Source organism: Corticium candelabrum, chromosome 17 (genome assembly GCF_963422355.1).
Source record: "Corticium candelabrum chromosome 17, ooCorCand1.1, whole genome shotgun sequence".
Taxonomy (NCBI): domain Eukaryota; kingdom Metazoa; phylum Porifera; class Homoscleromorpha; order Homosclerophorida; family Plakinidae; genus Corticium; species Corticium candelabrum.
Genome location: NC_085101.1, coordinates 3,369,544 through 3,389,389, shown reverse-complemented (window position 1 = coordinate 3,389,389; position 19,846 = coordinate 3,369,544). Strand labels below are relative to the sequence as shown.

Here is a 19,846-nt window from a genome sequence, read left to right as displayed (position 1 = left end):
TCAACAAACTATTGAAAATTTGAAATTAATTTATATTAATTAACACCAACTCACATAGCTAAAGAAAGTCTGTACAGTATGCAACTAATTAATTAAATAGTTAAACAAATAACCAACTATATGCTTTTTTAGAAACATAGAACGCAGATTAATTAATTAATTTAATTTAAGCGTCATTTCTGACCATCAACCTCGCGCAGCCAGACCGCTTCCGTACTTCAAGAGAGAGTGATGAGTGACTATGCGGCTTCTTTGAAGTGTACGTTCTAATAATTTACTCTTGCCAATAGCTATATTATAATGTATTATACGTTGTCACTATGTGTCGTTATGCCCCTCCATAATGGGCAAGTGGGTCTTTATCCCCATCTGGGCGTCCACCAACCCGGCAGGTGAGCCCAGCAGAGTACATGTTTCTGTGCAGTCCACACGGCGATCAATGACTAGCCAATTCAATTAAATTGCATGCATTACGGTGGACTGCGAACTTGATACAGCACGCGTAGTGGATGTCAATGACCACCAGGAAAGCACTGAATTGTCGTGCTCAACCAGATCAGTCTGGTTTGTAAAGTCTATTACAAGTACCGGAAGCAAACCCTGCTTCAGAAGTACTTAGACCATCACGGCTGTCTAGAAAGAAGACATGACTTTACGAAGGATCCGAGTAGATCCCAGAAGCACTGTTTTCTGTAAGTGCTGCAGGTTGTGATGACCCGGAATAATGTCCAGCCACCGTGCAATACCTGCGTGCACTGTGCCCAAAGCTGCCAAGACCACCGGAACCACCAGTGTTCCACAATGCCACATGCGGCTTATCTCCACTCGCAAGTCGCTGTACTTCGCCAACTTCTCAGCATGTTTTTTTGCCAATGTTGCCATCAGCAGGACAGCTGATATCATAAGAAGACAAGTGTTTGTCTTCCTATTTCTGAGACAGATGTCTGGACGATTGGCTTTGATCTTCCTGGCAGTGGGGATGGTGGTATTCCACATCATAGTAATGTCATCCGTCTCCGCAAGCCTATCAGGATGATGCCGGTACCATCTGCTCTCCACTGGAACCCTAAAATGGCGACAAACATCCCAGTGAATGATGGATGCCACCTGATTGTGTCGATCAGTGTAGTCCGTCGGTGCCAAAGCACTACAGCCTGCCGCAATGTGGTCGACTGTTTCCAGGCCTACACTTCACATGCGGCAAGTAGGACTGACATCACGATGTAGAATCTTGCGCTCATAGTACCGAGTCCGGAGAGCTTGGTCTTGAGCAGCAACAACCAGTCCCTCAGTTGCAGCAGGAAGATTCGCTGCCTTTAGCCATCCGTATGTCTCTTTCATGTCCACAGACGGTTGCTCAGTGAGACGACGATACTGCCCGTGCATAGGCTTCCCGCTCCAGGACCGCACACAAAGAGAACTGCAACACGTACGGTAATGTCTCGCATTTTGTTTCAGGCGCTTACTCGAAGCCACCTTCAACCAAGATGGATGCATTCCTGTGTAAGTTCTGCGACTTGTTGTCCGAAGCAAGATTCCTCCCCAGCTGTGCAGTAAACCGACAAGCCATGTGCTTGATCGAGTGTGAAGATTTTCCAGAGTCACACTCCCGTATCATCTGCATGGAAGGATCAGAACTGTCAGCAAGGTAACAGTTCAGCCTCACAATACAAGATTGATATGTCAACTCAATCTGTTGTAACCCCCTACCCCCATCACTGCAGGGAGGGTACAGTCGGTCAACGTCTGCAGCAGGATGGTGGACACCGTGCATAGAGAGGAGCTTTCTAGTCCGTCGATCAAGCGGCTGCAGGTTCGTGCACCTCCAATGAATGACGCCAAAACCGTAAGTGAGAAGCGGTAGTGCAAACCCATTGATGGCTAGAATCTTGTTCCGACCATACAACTCAGTCCGGAGAACCACCTTCACTCTGCGCAAGTACTCACGACGGAGTCTCTCCCGCATCATGCTGTGCTGAATACCGTTACTCTCATCTACACCCAAGTACTTGTAGACTTGACCCGGTTCAAGACAGTTGATGGTGTCCGTTTTTCCTACCATCAATCCAGAGTTGTGTCCAGATAGCCTGCCGTTGACAAAGTGAGCAACAGCACATTTGTCCAGACCAAACTTCATCTGGATGTCATCAGAGAAGGTACGAGCCGTGTGCAACAACCCGTCCAACTGATCAGAGTTTCTGCCATACAGCTTTAGATCATCCATGTAAAGTAGATGACTGATAAGCTGACGTTTGGCAGTCTCACCATGCCCAGTGGTCATCCGGTAGCCGTAACCGGTTCTGTTCAGCTCCTTGCTCAGAGGATTGAGAGCCATACAGAAGAGAAGTGGAGGAAGTGAGTCACCTTGGAAAGTACCCCTCCTGATCTGCATAAGCCTTGTCTTGATAGTACTATTCCCGCAAGAAAACACCATCGATGTCCTCCAACTCTTCATCACACGTGACAGGAACCCGCACAAGACTGGACTGATCTTATGCAGCTGAAGGCATTGGAGCAACCAGCTGTTTGGCACGCTGTCATAGGCTTTCTGGTAGTCCACCCAAGCCATGCTCAAGCTCTTGTGCCTGGTCCTACAGTCTTCGGTAAGCAGCTTGTTGATCAACAGCTGATCCTTTGCACCAAAAGATCCCTGTCGACAACCCTTCTGCTCCGGAGCCATGAGGTTTCTCTGATCCAAATGCCCTGCAATCCTCTGCCTGATGACTGAGGTTAGGGTCTTATAGAAGACAGACAGACACGTGATAGGCCGGTAATTTTTGGCCTGGTCAGTCTTGTCATTCTTAGGAATCAGAATAGTTATTCCTTGAGACAACCAGTCGGGTACAGAGTTTGGATTCTGAACCAGCAAGTTGTAGTTACGTATTATTATTATTATTATTATTATTATTATTATATTATTATATTATATACATATTGTGGGAGTAAGTCGTCATGTGGTATACGTGCAAATCACACAGAAATCTACCTCTGAAAGGGCCTGAAAGCAACTAATGAAAACAACATGAATTTCATGAAAGACGTATATGCAAACAGAAACCTGGTATTATAGATACAACTAGCTTGATTGCCCGTCTTCGCCCGAATGCATTTAATTGTAAGGAATTACCATGGAAGTTACATTTTAGTTACAGTTTATATAATAGAAGCTCACTATCCGGTTCTTCGCACGGGCAGACTAAATATTAATAATATTAATGGTTAGTAAGTTTCTGGTATCAGGCAAATTGTTTTGTTGCTGAGAATACATTTCATGAACAAATTATAGCAGAAAGCTCACCATTCCGTTGTACACAAGGGCAGATTAGCTATTAACTATTTAATACTACTAATGGTTAGCTATTATTATTTGTTAGTTAATTAATTTATCGTTGTAAGGATTTATGAAGTATACATCATTAAACCGGTTTAGTTTATTAGAAAGTTACCTCTAAAAAATTTTGTTCAGAGTTATATCCCGTCCAATGATATCCCGTTCTGAGACTATTGATTTTTAGTTAATATCCTGTTGAAGACAAAGAATCAATTGTAGAGTAATGTGGGTCTTGAGAGGGAGGCCCAGAGGTAGCGCGGGATATTTCTTGAGTTGGGTTGTTGCGGTTACGCGTTGAGTTGTACGTTGCCTAATATAACGCTGTTACTCTAAACCAAGGTACCGGAATCTACACTGGTGACAGGAATGGAACCCCATGGCAGATCAAGTTCGCAAACCAGACGTTTTCAGCGGAGACGGCAACCAGCTAATGGCATGACTAAAAAAGACGGAGGTATGGGACAGCCTTAATTAAGGAATATGACGGGGGAAAAGAAAGCCTTGGCAATAGCCTCACGACTAGGTGGAGCCGCATTCCAAGTCTATTTCAGACTATCAGAGGCAGATCACAAAAAGCCAGAAACAGTCGCTGAACAACTCAAGAAGGAGTTCATAAAAGTGGAAACAGACACAGGAGTGGCCATGGTAGAAATAAACAACCGGACGATGAAGGAAGGAAAGTCACCTGCTCAGTTTGCTCACGAAATAGGACGATTGGCAAAGCTTGCTTATCCGGGCTTTGAAGAGTTCGCCCTGTCAACAGTTACACGCGACACCTTTATACGGGACTACCAGAGGAACTGAGACTGTAAATCAAGAAGGAGAGAAAATACGCCATAAAGAATGTAGCTTGGCTGACAGAGGAGGTAAAACGACTTCAACTAGCAGGAGTAGGCAAGAAAGTGGTGGTCCAAGCAACTAAAGCACCCACTGATAGTGATACAGTGTTGACCGATGGACACTCAGTAGATCATCTATTTGAGCTGCTCAACGAGAAACTACAAGAAGACTCACCATCTGCACAATACGCGGCAGGGCGGGCCCAGACAAGGGGCGTGGTTCTACGCAAATGAATAAGACTAGAGAGTTCTATCACCACAGAGGTGGCTACCAGTACCGTGGACGTAGATGAGGGAAGCAGAGGAACGAAAGTCGGAATCCTCGAAATAGTTAATGCTTTATTTGTGACTCTCCAGAACATTTGCAGTTTGACTGTCCATTCAGAAATCACTGCCACATGTGTTTACAACCGGAACATATAGCCAAGTACTGTAAAGCCCAAACTCCAGCGAGAGGGCGACCTGGGAGATTTACTGCGTCATTGACTACGGATGTCAGGGGACTCATACTGGCTGATTTGCAGATCAGAGGGAGATAATACCCATTCCTAGTTGACACAAGAGCAGAAATCAGTCTCATCTCTATCCACATGGTGTCAGAGATAGGGCTATTGGTCCAACACGGTCACACCAGACGGCCCGTGATGGTGGATGGCACATCCATTCGTTGCGATGGAGCTACAACTGCTGAGGTTAGTCTGGGATTGAAACGCATTACACATTCATTTTACGTAGTTGCAAACATCGACAAAGGGAAACTAGGAATGGACGATCTATCGCTCTTGGACGTTACCATCGACACGCGATCTGGTTGACTTTCAGTCGATGGACGCGAGGTACCTGTCTCAGCATGGGAGGTTGCGGAGCGGAAGAGTTCACCCGTCAAGATGATCAAATATGGGAAAGTGTACGCGGTACGGAATGACGTCATTTAACCCAACCAGGAACGGGTACTGTGGGGGCTGTTCATACTTCTGAAGCTGGCAAGTGGACCGGCATAGTAGAAGTTACTGGGGATATCACCAACAATGTGGGTCTATTGGGATGTGGTGTGATCACGACAGGTGGGAGAGACAACCATGTGCCAGTATGTGTCCTAACCTAACCAAGCAAATAATCAAGATCCACAGCCGCCAGACACTAGGAGAATTTCACTGAGATATCGGATGGCGATGTCCTCGTGAGCAGTGTGACGGACCCAATAAAGGTGATGTCAAAGCGTGAGAATCCAGTGAGCCAAGTCACCGTAGATAGCCAGCTAACAGCAGACCAAAACGCTAAGCTATTGAAATTGCTGAACAAACACCGAAGCGTTTTCGCAGGACCTGGGAACGAAGGGCGTTCAACAACCGTGACACATCGCATTCCATTAGTAGATGAAACCCCGATAATGAGATCACGGCGAGTCCCCATTGCTTGGAGAGCAGAAGTGAACAGAGAAATCAAGAGACTGGTAGAGCAAAACGTCATAATACAGTCCTGCTCGCCGTACGCAGCTCCGATATGCTCAGTACGTAAAACGGATGGCTCTCTCAGACTGTGCATAGATTACCGAGCCCTCAATGGAAAAACAAGAAATGATGCCTTCCCCACGAGTAAATTCCCTAAAGTCATCGATAACATGGCTGGGGCGAGATACTTTAGAACCATAGACTTGGCCCGCGGCTATTACCAAATTCCGGTGCACGAGGAGGACAAACACAAAACAGCTTTCGCTCTACAAACGGACTATGGGAATTTATTGTCATGCCTTTCGGGCTTAAGGGGCCCACTACCACCTTCTGCAGATTCATGAACATGGCTCTCTAGTTCATATGACACCCGAGCAAATAGCGTTGTATATGGACGACGTTTGCGTCATATCAGCTACATTTGAAGACCACTTGAACCGTTTTGACAACGTGTCTGAGGCACTGCTACACCACGGTCTTCGTTTCAGGGCAGGTAAATGCCGTTTTGCGATAAAAGAGATTGACTTCTGCTGTCACAGGATTACTGAAAAAGGTTACAACCAATTGCCACCAACAGTGAAGCTATTGCCGCACTCCCAATTCTCAGCTCACCCCCCGAGGTCAAAAGGTTTTTTAGGGGCAATGGGCTGGTACCGCAAATTCATACCACGATACGCAGAGCTGACCAACCGTTGATCCAACTTACCTAACAAGCCCGCAATTTTGTTTGGACTGAAAAATACCAGACTGAGTTCAACTTCCGCACTGATACTCACCCACCCATCTCAAGCAGTCAGTTTACCTTAAATACCGGCATCGGCCATTGGTATCGGCGCAAAGCTAGCCCATAGTACAGTAGGACACCACTTATCCGACAATCAGTTATCCGACAGCACGGATTATCCGACGGTGCATGGCTTGTCTGAACTGCGAGGTTGTGCGCACGCTAGGATACGATTCATGTGCGTACAGTACTGTATCTGTGATCCACGTGTCGTCAAATTAAATTAGTTATTAGTTTTTTTGAACGCAGTCCCTACCACATCATAAATGTAGGCATCCAGGTTGTAATTGAGCACACCGAATGAGAGCACTGTACCTCTTCTCTGCATAAAGTGAGATTGAAAACTGTGCTGAGCCTTGCATACCCCGTTCATCGGACAAACGCATCGTTCACCAGACAGTAACGTTTATATTGCACAAACGCATCTTTCAGCATAGTTACATATATATCGCTAATCAACAACTCTTTACTTACAAATCGTATTGTTACTCTACATGTCAGCCAAGATCTGTATGAGTTACGGTCGGATAAACGCCCGTGGCAACGGCCCCAATCGTCGGACACCCATTTTCTTGCCTTCCTACCTTTTCAGCAACAGATCTAGGTTTCAAATGACTGCAGTTGCTTAAATTCAGTTATCTGAAACGCAGCAGAATGCTGAACGCTTGCCTTAAACATTTCTCCTACAACCACGCCCCCACTGGGACATGTAAAAGCTGTTTATTGAACGAAATAGCCGTTCCACAAAAAAGACGACAACCGAAACCGATGATAGGGCACGATTGAAGTACTAAAACGCTCTTTTACCCTTTGAAAAGAAAGTCGATCCCCGCTTACCGCACGTTGAGAAGGACTTGATGTATTCTAATTCAACTTTACCTAGGAGAAGCAGTGGTAAAGATTCTAGCTGCTCTGATAGTAAACAAAGTTCCTGCTTTCGGTACAGCTAGTTGTATCAACGATGACGTGCTGCACTTCAAGGTCAGGCAATGGTAGATATCAAACTGAGATAGAAACACCTGCACACGTCCTATTTAGAGCCAAGATGCAACATGCTTCCGGAAAGAGAGTCCTTCCATTGATTACCGACAAAGACTACATGTATACCCAGTAAATGACAGCCACGAGACAAATTGCATTAGTAATTAATCATTGTTGTCATTCTCGTCGTGTGTTCACACTATGGTTTACAAACCATGGTGTGTTATGTTTTGATTTCCGTGATACGAGGAAGAAGTAACATAGAGTGCAAACAAACCTGTGTTCAGACTGGACTGGGTTTGATTACCTGGTTTGTCAACTCAGCACTCTATAGTTTGAGCAGGATTCTCTACATGGCGTACGCGTCCGATGTCAACAGTTCGGTACTCTGTGATAGCACTGCGATGGCGACGACAATGACGTCGTCTGTCTCTCGAGATTCTTGCTGTTGACGCCCAGTTTCTTGCAGCATCCACCACAGCAAGACGATGATTTCCTTGATAGCCATACTGCTACTCTCGTAGCTATGCGCTAGGCAGACTCTACTCTCGTTACTTTATGCACTACACAGCTAGGAGTGTTTTGATAGCTCCAAACCAGACTCAAGTAACCGCAAACCTACCGTCGCAAGTGCGGTTTGCAAACTCAGCATTCTAGAGGGCAACGTCTAGCACTAACTGAACTATGCTAACAAGCTCCAACAGGGCTCAAACCATAGTGTGACACACCTACTGTCTGAAGAGTCCTCGGCACCTACTAATCTTTCTACTGCTTGTTCTACCACACTGTCTGACGTTCTGTACAGTCGCTTGTCACTCATCCGACCCCCTTGGGATCGCACCCTGTTGGATGAGTGAAAATGTGGGATAACTGGAGCTGTTATGAAATCAACTATTTTCACATTATACAGCATTTCTCCACACTAGGTATACTGAATGTAGATGCAAATTTAAGTTAAACGAACCAAATATCTTATTAATCTAGAGATCAAAATTCTACTTTTCATGATTGAATGTAAATTTATATTATGTGCAGGATCTGTCATCATCTGTCCAATATCATCTCTCATATCATCTGTCCATATCGTATATCTGCCATATCATTTGTCATATCATCGACCACGTGGCAAGCTAGACCTGTCGAATATCCGACGTGTGGGATAGGTAAACGTCGGATAAGTGACACCTGATTGTACTGGTTTTCACTTTGTGGATGACGTGGTCGGCATTCTTCTTCCATTTCGCCGCCCGTCAAATTTTCAACGCCTTCTCTGGCCTGTTCCAATGGCAGAAAACTGTTGAACAGGACAGACCCTGACGTACAGTAATAAAGTAGATAACTAATAGGCAGTTAGGCTGGGTAGCAACCATTGCTGTAATTGCTCATTTATCGATTGTTAGTATTACAATTCAGGATGATAGCAATATTTTCGTTTCTGCCATATGTCTTATCTGGTAACCACATTTCCCACTGGATCTTCTTTCTTTGAACGGACTTTAGTTTCCGCTAATAACCGTTGATGAGTCAAATGAAGGCCAAACGAATTGGGGGTCGTACGATATTTCCTTCCAACTCTCTTATGCAAAGAAAAAGCGACTGTCCGACGAAAGGTGCGTTACCTCGACTCAAGAGCATGCGCTATCTCTCCTGAAGAGTAGCAAACGGAGACAGTGATAGTGTTGTTGTGTTAGCCAGTCGCCTATAAACCTACCTCAGGTGCGAAGTTGCAGAATTGCCTTTACGTTTTTATGGGGGAGGTCGTATCCGATGAATAATGGTGGTGTCCGATGAACGGGGTAGCAGAGAAGGATCACGTTCACCGTCCTAGCAAAACCGTTTCAAGCCTTTGGAAGTCTCGCGTCTGGAATCACCGACTTTACTAATCCTTTTTACTGTGGGCTTTAATTAACAAAACTCAGTCTTACTTCGTTTATTTCTTGCACGGCTGTCCGATGGTTAGGATGTCCGCTAACAGGGGCGTCGCACTAAATAAATGTGTAAGAATAGGCCTAGATAACATATCAGGATGCAACTACGTTAGATATAGCTACAAGCTGCTACATGCTCAAGGCACACGCCTTGTTATTTTTGCTTCTCTAGTAGGAAGTAGGACGTCTACATCATGAGAATGAGTAGGAAGTTTGACGTCTACATGCGTAGACATGCACATGCTTAGGGTACTGCACCGCTGTGCTCATCAATAGCGATTTCATCTGCTCGTGTATATGTAGTTCAAGTCCAACTAAAGTGCTCGAAGTACATGTACACACGTTGTACCTAACACTCGCGAAAACTCGTTCCTTGCATGCACATCACTGACCTGTTCAATTGGTACTCTAGACGTGGGGCGTCTGATCGACCGGTCCGTCTTCTCTTGACTCACGTCAGGGCCACCAACGCGAGATTAGCTCCAATGTGATTGCTTTGTTAATTTCCTCTGATCAGCGTCAAGTGACTAACTGTTTACCTAACATAACTAGAGCATGCACCCTTAGGTGTAATATTTTGTGCATACAGTATCACAGTATCTTGGTTTACTCTAGTTACTAGGTAGCTGACGACGCTGGCGATGAAGCCATAGCAATACCGCGTATTGTAAACATTCGCATGTCGAGGCATGAGCGTCGTTGTTGACGATAGAGTTGCAGGTGGTCCGGCCTACTACGTAGAGAGCCACATATAGACGTGGCATCCAGTGCCTCGAGCTAATTAATGTAAACGCCTACACTCCAAATTCTTGCTAATTAATTTATTTACTAGCCCTCACACGCCCTCTGGCGGTAGGAATTGCGCTAACACCTTGATAGTAGCTAGTCTCGTACCCAGTCCTCCTCCTCGCGCGCGCTGCATGTGTTTTGCACGTGCTTTCTGTGGTACGAGTCTAGATAGTAGCTACCTACATATGTATAAGCAAAGAAAACGCAAAATTAACTTTGGCCAGTCGTCCATTATTTGGCACATAGAGTAGCCCCCATCACACAATCTCACTGTAGGACGGGTCCACGTGTTACTCTAGAGACAAAATCTACACACACACACACACGCGCGCGAGCGCGCGCGCGCACGCACGCACGAACGCACGCACAAACTTATTTGGCAAAATTTTCAATCTACTCAGCTGCAGCGCTTTAGAACTTTCAATACACGCGTCCTATTGCTTTAGTTAAACTCTGACTGCAGCGCGCGCAACTTGCACTTTACTATACTATTAGAGGCTGACATGACTTGCGAGCACGTCTCTTCCCCCCGCCCTATGGGCAGTAGCAATTTATGATCTGTTCGTGGAAAATGACGCCATTTCCGCTATGAAGACGCACCTTCAGTGACACACACACACACACACACACACACACACACACACACACACACACACACACACACACACACACACACACACACGGACGGACGGACGAACGCACGCACAAACACGCGGCCAGGTGAGCCGGCCTAGTTAAAACCTCTGACTGCAGAGGACGCATTTTGCACTCTACTTTAAACCAGAGGATGGCATACAGTGGCACGTGAATACATTTGACATATGCACACTTGTTTAGTTAGACTAGCAAACTCCGGCGCATCTCATTTCAGGCGGGCACGTCCTTGTTGCACATGACCCAAAACTGGGTGGAGCACAGAGCGCGCACTGGCGTGATGGCATCCAGACAGACCATGTATGAAATTGTAGACTAGCTTGTCAGTGTACCAACGCATACACCTAACGTTGAATTTCTGTAGAAGAAACACTGCTACCGGCGCATTGTCTGTCGCTACGGGTATGGGCTAGTCCTCAATTCTAGCCAGCTGTTGTTACATGTAGCTACCATGTAAAGAGAGATGCACGATCTGCGTTGACGGCGGCGTCCAGCACCTCTCCATGGCTATTTCGCACTGTGAGTTTCAGATGCCATCACGTGATGCTGTGCTCCACCCATTTCTGGGTCACGTGCACCTGGAAGAAAGCGCTTCTTTGTTCAACAGCAAGCTATCTCAAGATTGTGGATGGTAAATGTGTGGATAAAGAACTTAAAACACTTGTCGTTAGCTTTCCCGAAATGTCAAGTACGAGGAGCGAAACTCGTACGAAAGGCGGACAAGAATGCGATTCGCCTTTCTGTTTGTGCTAGAAATAAAGGCTCTATGTCATAGAACGTGGTGCACCCTAAGATGTTCGCTTGTTCTGCTTCGTTATAACACAACTTGAAATCGTGGCACGTTTTCAAGTTTGCGTGGGTGTGCCTGCGCGTGCGCGGTGAATCGTGAGCGGGCACATTTAATTAAGTAATCTCGTTCACATGCATTTTTATTCAGTTATGTATGAAGAATTAGCAGCCGGACAGAATTGTCTAGGTCGTTCAATGATATCCCATTCTGAGATCAATTATCTCAAAGTAGAATATATGCCGTTACAGATCTCGTTCTTTGCCCGGGGCTGATTGCATTCTTGATTGTTAGTTAATTAATATCCCTTCCGTCAGTTTGAAACTCGTTAGTGTGATCTCTTTCACTTGAGAAGAAAATGAGATACCGTTCTTCGCCCAAGCTATGTGGATTATTGATTGAAATCTACGTCTGAGCAGAAGGAACTTGAAAGTGACGTGCAGTTACTCACTCGATATCAAAGGTCTCGTCTCGCAACTATTTAGCAATCCCAATTAGATTATTGATTGTTAGTTAATATCCCGTTGAACACAAATGAAAAAGTAACCGAGTGCCTCAGCAGCGAAATTCCCGCTTAGAATCATATATATATATATATATATATATATATATATATATATATATATATATATATATATATATATCCGGGCAGCAAAATCTAGAGCATCTACACTTACTCATCCGTATAGATAGCTTAACACTCATGCGGATGAATTCGACTCTTGCTCTTGCATGTCGCGTTTTTCGGTAGAAATCGGCACTCTCCCCGTGTAGCGCACTGTGCTGGAACGCGCGGGTCGAATTCTGCACAAAAGCAATCAGAATTTGGAGAGAAATGCAAGCGCGACCAGAAATCGTCTATCTCTGGAAGCGTTGGGAAGGACTACGACAGGTACAGTCTACACGAGACTGGTCGGAAGTGCGTTGGAATAAACGGGAAGGTGTAGCGTTTGCGTCGTCGCCAGCGAAATTCGGCTACATCACCGTCTGTTAGTACAGGTTTGGCGTGTGCCAGCCAAATTCGGCGAACATCGGACCCGGGGCGAGGGAGATACTCTTGTACACACATACAGACAAACAGACAGCTCTGCTTTATTTAAAACTAGCCCACACCCAGCAATCTGAGCGCACGCGGTAGGCTGTAGAAATGGAACCGCCCGCCCCGATTGTACTTCCTGCTTATAGCATGGTGCAATTTCCGCGAGGGAACAAAGCCCACCCGAGTCGAATCCCCAAGAGGGGTCCCCGGCTAGTCGAGTGTGAAAGTCAGTCGAAATCGCACCCATCCTGCAGTGTCGTTTGTAAGATCCAGTTGGCTTTCGTCTACACTAAAGTATCATAGCATGCCTCTCTATCCACGTGGCACTGCAAAGACACATGGAGCAACAAAAAATTACTTATACGGTACGCACGCCCACTCATGGTTTGAAATGCATGCACAACTATTGTAATCGTGAAAGCGTTTGTTAGACAGCAGACTCCTCCATGCCATCAAAAGCGACAATCTCGGTAAATTTTACCTCATTTTCAACCCATTCATCGCCAGGCACTTCAATGCGCATTTCTGTTTTCCTTCTCACTTCCTCTTTAGAGAGCTGCGAAGCTAACGACACCTCCTTGGCTTCATCTGTGCGATGATGATTTGGCCTATTAGGATTAAGGAAAAGATGGGCCGTTATTGAAGTGTCAACTTGACATGTCAAAGATTTGCCTTACATGCCTGGATAAGCTTTTTCCCCGTGAACCAGCTGATCGAGACCTTTATGCAATGAAAGACGACAGTCTATAAATATGAGTGGAGTATCGAGTATACAATAGGCATATGTATACCTCTACTTTCGGAATCGGGTGATACACGCAGAATGTCCAAACATGTCAGAATGCCAAATAGAACAGAACTCCAAAGCAGAGTCCACAAAATTATAAGAAGAACGCCGCCGATGTTCCAAGCAATTAGAACCAGGGATGCACGGTTACCTTTGTAAAGTAGTCCATGTCTTTGATCAAGAAACGGAACAGCAAGGACTCCCCAGAGTCCGCCTCCTAAATGAACTGCACAGCATACGGATGTTTGTTAGCAATGCTTGCCAGTAGTAGACGCGCACTCGCGCGCGCGCACACACACACGCACACACACACACACACACACACACACACACACACCACACGCACATGGACAAATGTTAAGCCCTCCGCGTCTTTCAACGTCGACTTTGAGGTCAGTTGCAGAAATAGCTCCCCCTGTCTCTTAAGACAGGGCCTCCATGCGCTACGTGGAGTCTTGAGCCAGCGCTACAATCCACCTGGAGGTTGGCCAGACTCATCCAGGGGCACTGACAATGGCGCAGCTCTGGGACTGGACACCAAGGCCCACACGTACCCGTCTGCTGCATGATGTTGCTGCCAAGCCAGCGGTCTTGTCCACCCCAGTCAATGACCAGGTACTCATTTATACTTGTGAGACAAGAGAAGCAAGTGTAGGTGAGTTTCTTGCTCAAGGAAACTGCGACAGTGTCGCCTCCACCAGGATCGAACCTTCAACCCTCATCACGGAATACAAGATCCCGGATGTCATCACAAACGCTCTACCATCTGCTCCACCGCGCCACACACACACACACACACACACACACACACACACACACACACCACTAAATCTTGACTTTGACCTAGACTTTGAGAGCAGTCCATTGAAATATCAATGATAACGGTGTCACCAAGGGGCAAAAACCAGGAAAAAAGGTAAGAAGTGACTATCACTATGTTGTCAACGAACAGAAACGATAATGTCGCGTTCGATCTCCCTGTCTACGAAAAGATCTTCCACAGAGGCATCTATAGATTGTCTTTTTGGTTAGCAGTTAGATAAGTATGCTGTTAAGTTTGTAGATTTGTTATGGTTATAGTTGACAGACAACCGTTTGACCAGAGCCTTCCTCTTAGTTTTATCTTGAGCGAGGGTGTACTAATTTGCCTCGAACACATTCATGGTTTCAAGTCATTTGACACTGAATCCCTCCATCTCTTTTTAGCACCATGGCATGTCGCTATACAAGGTAGCTCTTCAAAAAAAATTTGTTTAACAGCACGAGTAGTGTCAATACGGTCAACATGCCTTAGCCAACGTAACCAATGGGACATTAAAACATCGCAAATTCGTTTGCTCATGTCAGACTTTGATGATAGATGTCTTGATGTAATATACTCCTGCCACTCTTGCTGTTTGGTGACACGGAGAATGGTTCAAATCGATTGATCATGAAAAGAATCTATAGACATCTGATATTTTTAGACTTGGCTGTCTCTGCACCATATAAGGAATTGGGTAGAACGACAGCTTGATCGACAGTTCTTTTTGTAGCTATTACGAAATGCTTGTTCTTAAAAATTGGCTGATGCAAAGGCTTTAGAAGGTTTGGCAATGCGGAGTGACATTTCTTCCTGTTATAAGTCACTGTCTGCTGCAATGCAGCTAACGAGATAAACAAAGTTATCAACCATCACTACAGAGCCACCATCAAGAACATGGCCATCATTGCTTCTTCTTCTTCTGGTATTCTAACTCGTGCAAAATTACCACTGACTTGGTTTGAAGGACCAAGTAGGCACTGGCGGAAACAATTGCCACATGCGCCAACTGCCACACGGTTCGCAATCACTAGGTCACCTCCTGGTTGTAAACACTTGTTCCACGTTACACACAAACACGCGCGCGCACGCACGCACACACACACACACACACACACACACACACACACACACACACACAATCCAACAATTGAGAATAGCATTGTTCTCCTACTTGAAATAGCGTCTATGGGATCGTCCACTCTCCATCTCTTTATTCCTTCTGTTGCGTGAACATACACTACACCAGCCACTCCTCCAATACAAAATGCCCCATACGGGTAAACCGAACTTACGCCAGCGCTAATAGCCACCTATTCCAAAAATTCCGGTAATCAGTAGTAAATTATATATATATATATATATATATATATATATATATATATATATATATATATATATATATATATAGTCAGGTAAGTTATACGCTTGATGCAACGTACCAATCCAACCAAACTGCCGTTTATTGCTGTAGAAACCCTCCACTGTCTAGACTCTTTACTCTCTCTGTGTCGTTCGTACGTAATTGCTGTGATGCTGCCACTCGCTGCTGCCAGCATGCAATTCACAACAATGAGACCGAATACAGCAGCATCGTCCGTTTCTGCAAAACGTCTGTGCGCGACAAGATTAAGTGAAAAAAAGGAAAATGCGATGATAAATCCTCCTAATACCGTCATCTAAAATATACTTCATTGAGTCAACACGAATTTTGAAATAATATCACTGGCACTCACGCTTGTCGTGCGCTCTGATATTTTGACTCTATTCCCGCCCTCGTCAAAGTAACCGTGACGTGGACCAATCAGAGCGGCCCCCACCAAAGAGGCTACTCCGCCCACCACGTGTATTACACTACTTCCTGCATAGTCCTAGCAAGTTAACAACGTATTAATATATATAAGTGACGTAAAGGTATTAATTAATTAATTATCTTGCGACCTCGTAACGAACTGTGCTGTTAGCGTGAGATATGACCACTCCCGATTGCAGCCACCCTCCTTCGTACCAAGTCCAATGAGCAACTAGCGGCTGCATCCAACCTAAAAACGAATGATAAGACTCGTTCCCTGTCAGCCTACTAAATTATAACTCCCTTATTTGATCTCACGAGTCACGTGATTAGGAAGGGCGGTGACAAGGTCCATCCAATCTTGCACGGACGTAGCAACCGGTCCGACCGCTTCTCAATATTTTTACTCAAAATGATTAAATAAATTTTATTTAATCTCTCTGGAGAAAGCCTCATACCAAGTGCCATTTCCTTAGTAGATCAGAATGCATACAGCTTGTACAAATGTTCATGCTGGTTTCTAGCTAGAGTTTTACTCAAGAAAGGTTACTTTTTCTATGTTAATGTAGTAACCTAAACAAGTCTACCAAAGTTGGATTTGAGAAGCAAAATAGTCAAACAAAGCGGAACCGTGTAATGATGGCACTCACTACCATGCACAAAGATATCATAACCAACAGACTTGATAAATTTGAAATTTAAATAAAAATTATTAAGTAAGGACCACACTCTCAACATCCTTCATGAGATAGCATGTCAGATTTATATATCTAAACGTATCATACTATGTGTTGACATTTTGAAAGAAGCAAACACGATATGCGCATGTGCATTTGTGCGAGCGCGTGCTCGCAAGTTTTCAACCGGACCACTTCCAAGCTGACAGCTATTCGGAGCTGTCTTGTGACTTGAACCGATTATCGAACGCTATAAATAATTTATAGAATATTATCTTCATTACCTGTACAGTAGAATGAAAATATGAGGTAGCATTTCAAGCTCGTCCTTTCCGCCATTGCACTGTTGACTATTGTTGTTGCTGTGATTGCGCAGGCATACTCTAGAAACCAGCGCACTAGTTCTCGATTACGCAAGCCTGTATTTGACAAAAAGAAGTTCTCATTTCCAATGAATGCGTTCCCATTACCGAAAGCGAACGCGTAACCGCATGCCCAGTACGCCAGGCAGCCAACAGTGGCATTCATGATGTTCGCGTAGAGAATACTTGTCATGTTTTTGGAGCGAACGGAACCGGCTTGTAAGAACGCAAACCCAGTCTGCATTACTACAGAACGACACATTTTGATATTAGACGAAAATAGGAAATCGAGCGTAATTACAGAAGACGATGGTAGAGGAGATGATGACAAACGTATCTGCCGCATTAGTGAGCAAACTGGTCATGGTAGTTCCTCGGATTAGAATCAAGAAATCCTGATAAAGGTAACACCAAGCACATAATAAAATAATTGAATTAACACAATTTAGCTTGTAGTACATGTACAGTATCATAAAGGTGGAAAGATCCCTTTGCTCTGCATGTGAAGCAATTGTTCCTGTCGTTGTAAGTTTTATATGAGGTCCGTAGAAGTGAGGCTAGCTACTTGGCGAGGTCGTTTGAGTAAGCAAGCCAGTAGCAAGCAGTGATCCGGCCTAACGTGCGCTAACAAGCATATGTAAGATGGCCTCGTACTTCAGCCTCCAGGTGGCGATGCAAAATTGGTCTGGAACAGAGGTGCTCAACGGCGTCCAGGTTGGAGGGCAACCTTGATGCCATTTTTGAAGCTTCTCGTTTTCTTCCACTTTAAATTTAACTCGTTTTCACAATGACATATTTTATATATATTGTGACCATAGTCTGCTGATTGGGGGGGAGGGGAATGGCCCCGTGGCCCCCATGATTACTATACGTACAGTGGCGTAGCAAGGATTGCAAACCAAGTAGGTGCTCAACATAACTTGCCCTAGAGTGTTGCTGGCCACATTGTGAAGAAAGTGAAGGCCATTGCAATACTGCGTACCTGTCTTGGAGTATACGGACTGTTCGTGTCAGCTTTGAACTTTCCAGTGACGACGGAACATTTCCTACCAGTGATCCAAGACGGAAGGCACGGGGGTGCTCGAGTACTCAAGGGAAATACACCTGCTACGCCACTGTGTAACGCCTCTATGGACGTTTGAGACTACCAGGAATCATCTCTAGTCGACAATTGCAAAATGTGGAGTTTGCATGTATTTGATCAATAACGTAAACAGTTTCTTACTACATACATTACTTATCTGAAACGAAAGTAGATGATATATTATGGATCTAGTGAACGTTCACTCTACAAAATGTGGTCTGGCCATGCATATGGCCAGACCAAACCTGGCAGGTACATCTGCATGTATTGGTAAATCAGACTATAATAAATCTACCTAAACACCTGTATATATGTGCACGCAGACCTTGAACACTTCAAAGACAAAAATTTAAAACAGCTAAGACATTCCGGAAGTCCTATTTAACCATGTGTTCACACAGCGTTAGCCTCGGTCTCCCAGACTAAGGCTACTACAGCGCAGCCCCATGCATGATCTTGCTACTATCCTGTATACGCTAGAGTCTCCCCGTTCCTCCTATTGCCGTATGTCAGTCCGAAAGCGAGGAAAAACTGGTCCCAGACCGCTTTAGCTTTGAAGAGGTCACATAATTCACAGGCGTAATAATGTAACAGGCATAATTCAGTGTGCGTATAAAGGAGTGGAAACATTGTTACAGTCCGTCCCAAAAAATGTGTTCATGTCTCGCTGCGATGGTCAATTGCAAATTAAATGGCATTTCGATGACAATAGAATCTAGAAGACCGATATCAGTGCAAACGACGTTGACCAATTTTAGCATTTCGTAATATAGCGAGCAATATAGGCTAGCTAGGTTAGCTAGAATAACCTGTGGAGAAAGTACTGTGGAGTGCAAGCAAATCATTAGGTAGCGGAGCCGCAGGAAATTCCATTCTCCGTCAATCGGGTTGTCGACCTTAACTACACTTACTTAAAAATAATTGATGGATAGGCTTCTGCATGCTTTTGATGCGGTCTTCTTTGACTCTTCCTTTGCCGGATAGCGTAGTAAACGTCTCAAATAAGTGATGGTCATGCGCACTTTCCGTGTCCACGACTTCTCGACATTGGTTTTATCATACTGAAATGATGATGTGTATTGTCAAAGAGGTAGAGTCAATTAGCGTCGTCGATCGTCAACATACTACTCTGAGATTATACGGACTGTCACTGCTAAGTAACTTAAATCATAGTTTTGCTTGAAGCGGAATGACACGCCCAAAATGTTTGGGGGACTGTAGCCTCCCCCGGCACAATGGTGTTAAGGATGGCCGAATGCGTTTGTCCACTTCTGGATAGTGAACATAAATGGGTCTCTTCAGGGCATCTGCTAGTGCCCAGATATGGTGGATACCGCACCATCTACCATCTAGCACTGTCTTCCTTCCTTCCTCCACCAATGCTCTCGACAGGCTCTCTTCTAATGTATAACTGCCACAATCCATTGTAGAAGTAAACGTGTCCAAAGTATCACCATGTAGCATGGAGCCAACTAGCAGGTTAGATATCCTCATATTACAGGCACATGATTTGCCTTTGCGACAATGGAAGAAGCAATAGATATGGCATTGTGTTGTAGTTGCTGAGCTGCTTGCTCTCAAAGCTTGACATGCTCACCTTCAGTGCACCCAGTCAATGCCAGTGATGCAGCACGGAAGAAGCAGTTGCCATCCCCTGCGACCTGGAATGGTTGATGAGTTAATGAAGCATCAGCTGGCTATAACTAAGCAGTGACTAGATCTACTTGCAGACTCATGCTCAATCCACAGTCAGAAAAAT

General features: G+C 44.9%; 2 protein-coding genes across 5 annotated transcripts in view; both read right to left on the bottom strand.

The window, feature by feature from the left end:
* LOC134193329 (putative ammonium transporter 1) overlaps positions 1–9,796 on the bottom strand; it is a 14,098-nt gene extending 4,302 nt beyond the window's left edge. For 2 of the 4 annotated variants that reach the window (XM_062662157.1, XM_062662160.1), the window contains exons 1-2: positions 9,707–9,796; positions 3,447–3,523 (exon numbers count right to left, since the gene is read on the bottom strand). The gene's annotated coding sequence lies outside the window, so the exon portion shown is untranslated. Of the gene's footprint in view, positions 1–3,446; positions 3,524–9,311; positions 9,367–9,706 lie in introns of those variants that run through there. The other 2 variants (XM_062662158.1, XM_062662159.1) reach the window with 2 other exon arrangements.
* A 3,176-nt stretch (positions 9,797–12,972) lies between these two features.
* On the bottom strand, positions 12,973–15,731 carry LOC134192845 (putative ammonium transporter sll0108). The gene is made up of 5 exons (XM_062661603.1): positions 15,615–15,731; positions 15,347–15,485; positions 13,375–13,596; positions 13,261–13,303; positions 12,973–13,191 (listed from the first exon to the last, which is right to left on the bottom strand). The coding sequence occupies exons 1-5, from the start codon at positions 15,729–15,731 to the stop codon at positions 13,011–13,013; spliced, it is 702 nt and encodes a 233-aa protein (XP_062517587.1). The 3' UTR covers positions 12,973–13,010.
* Positions 15,732–19,846: the final 4,115 nt, after the last annotated feature.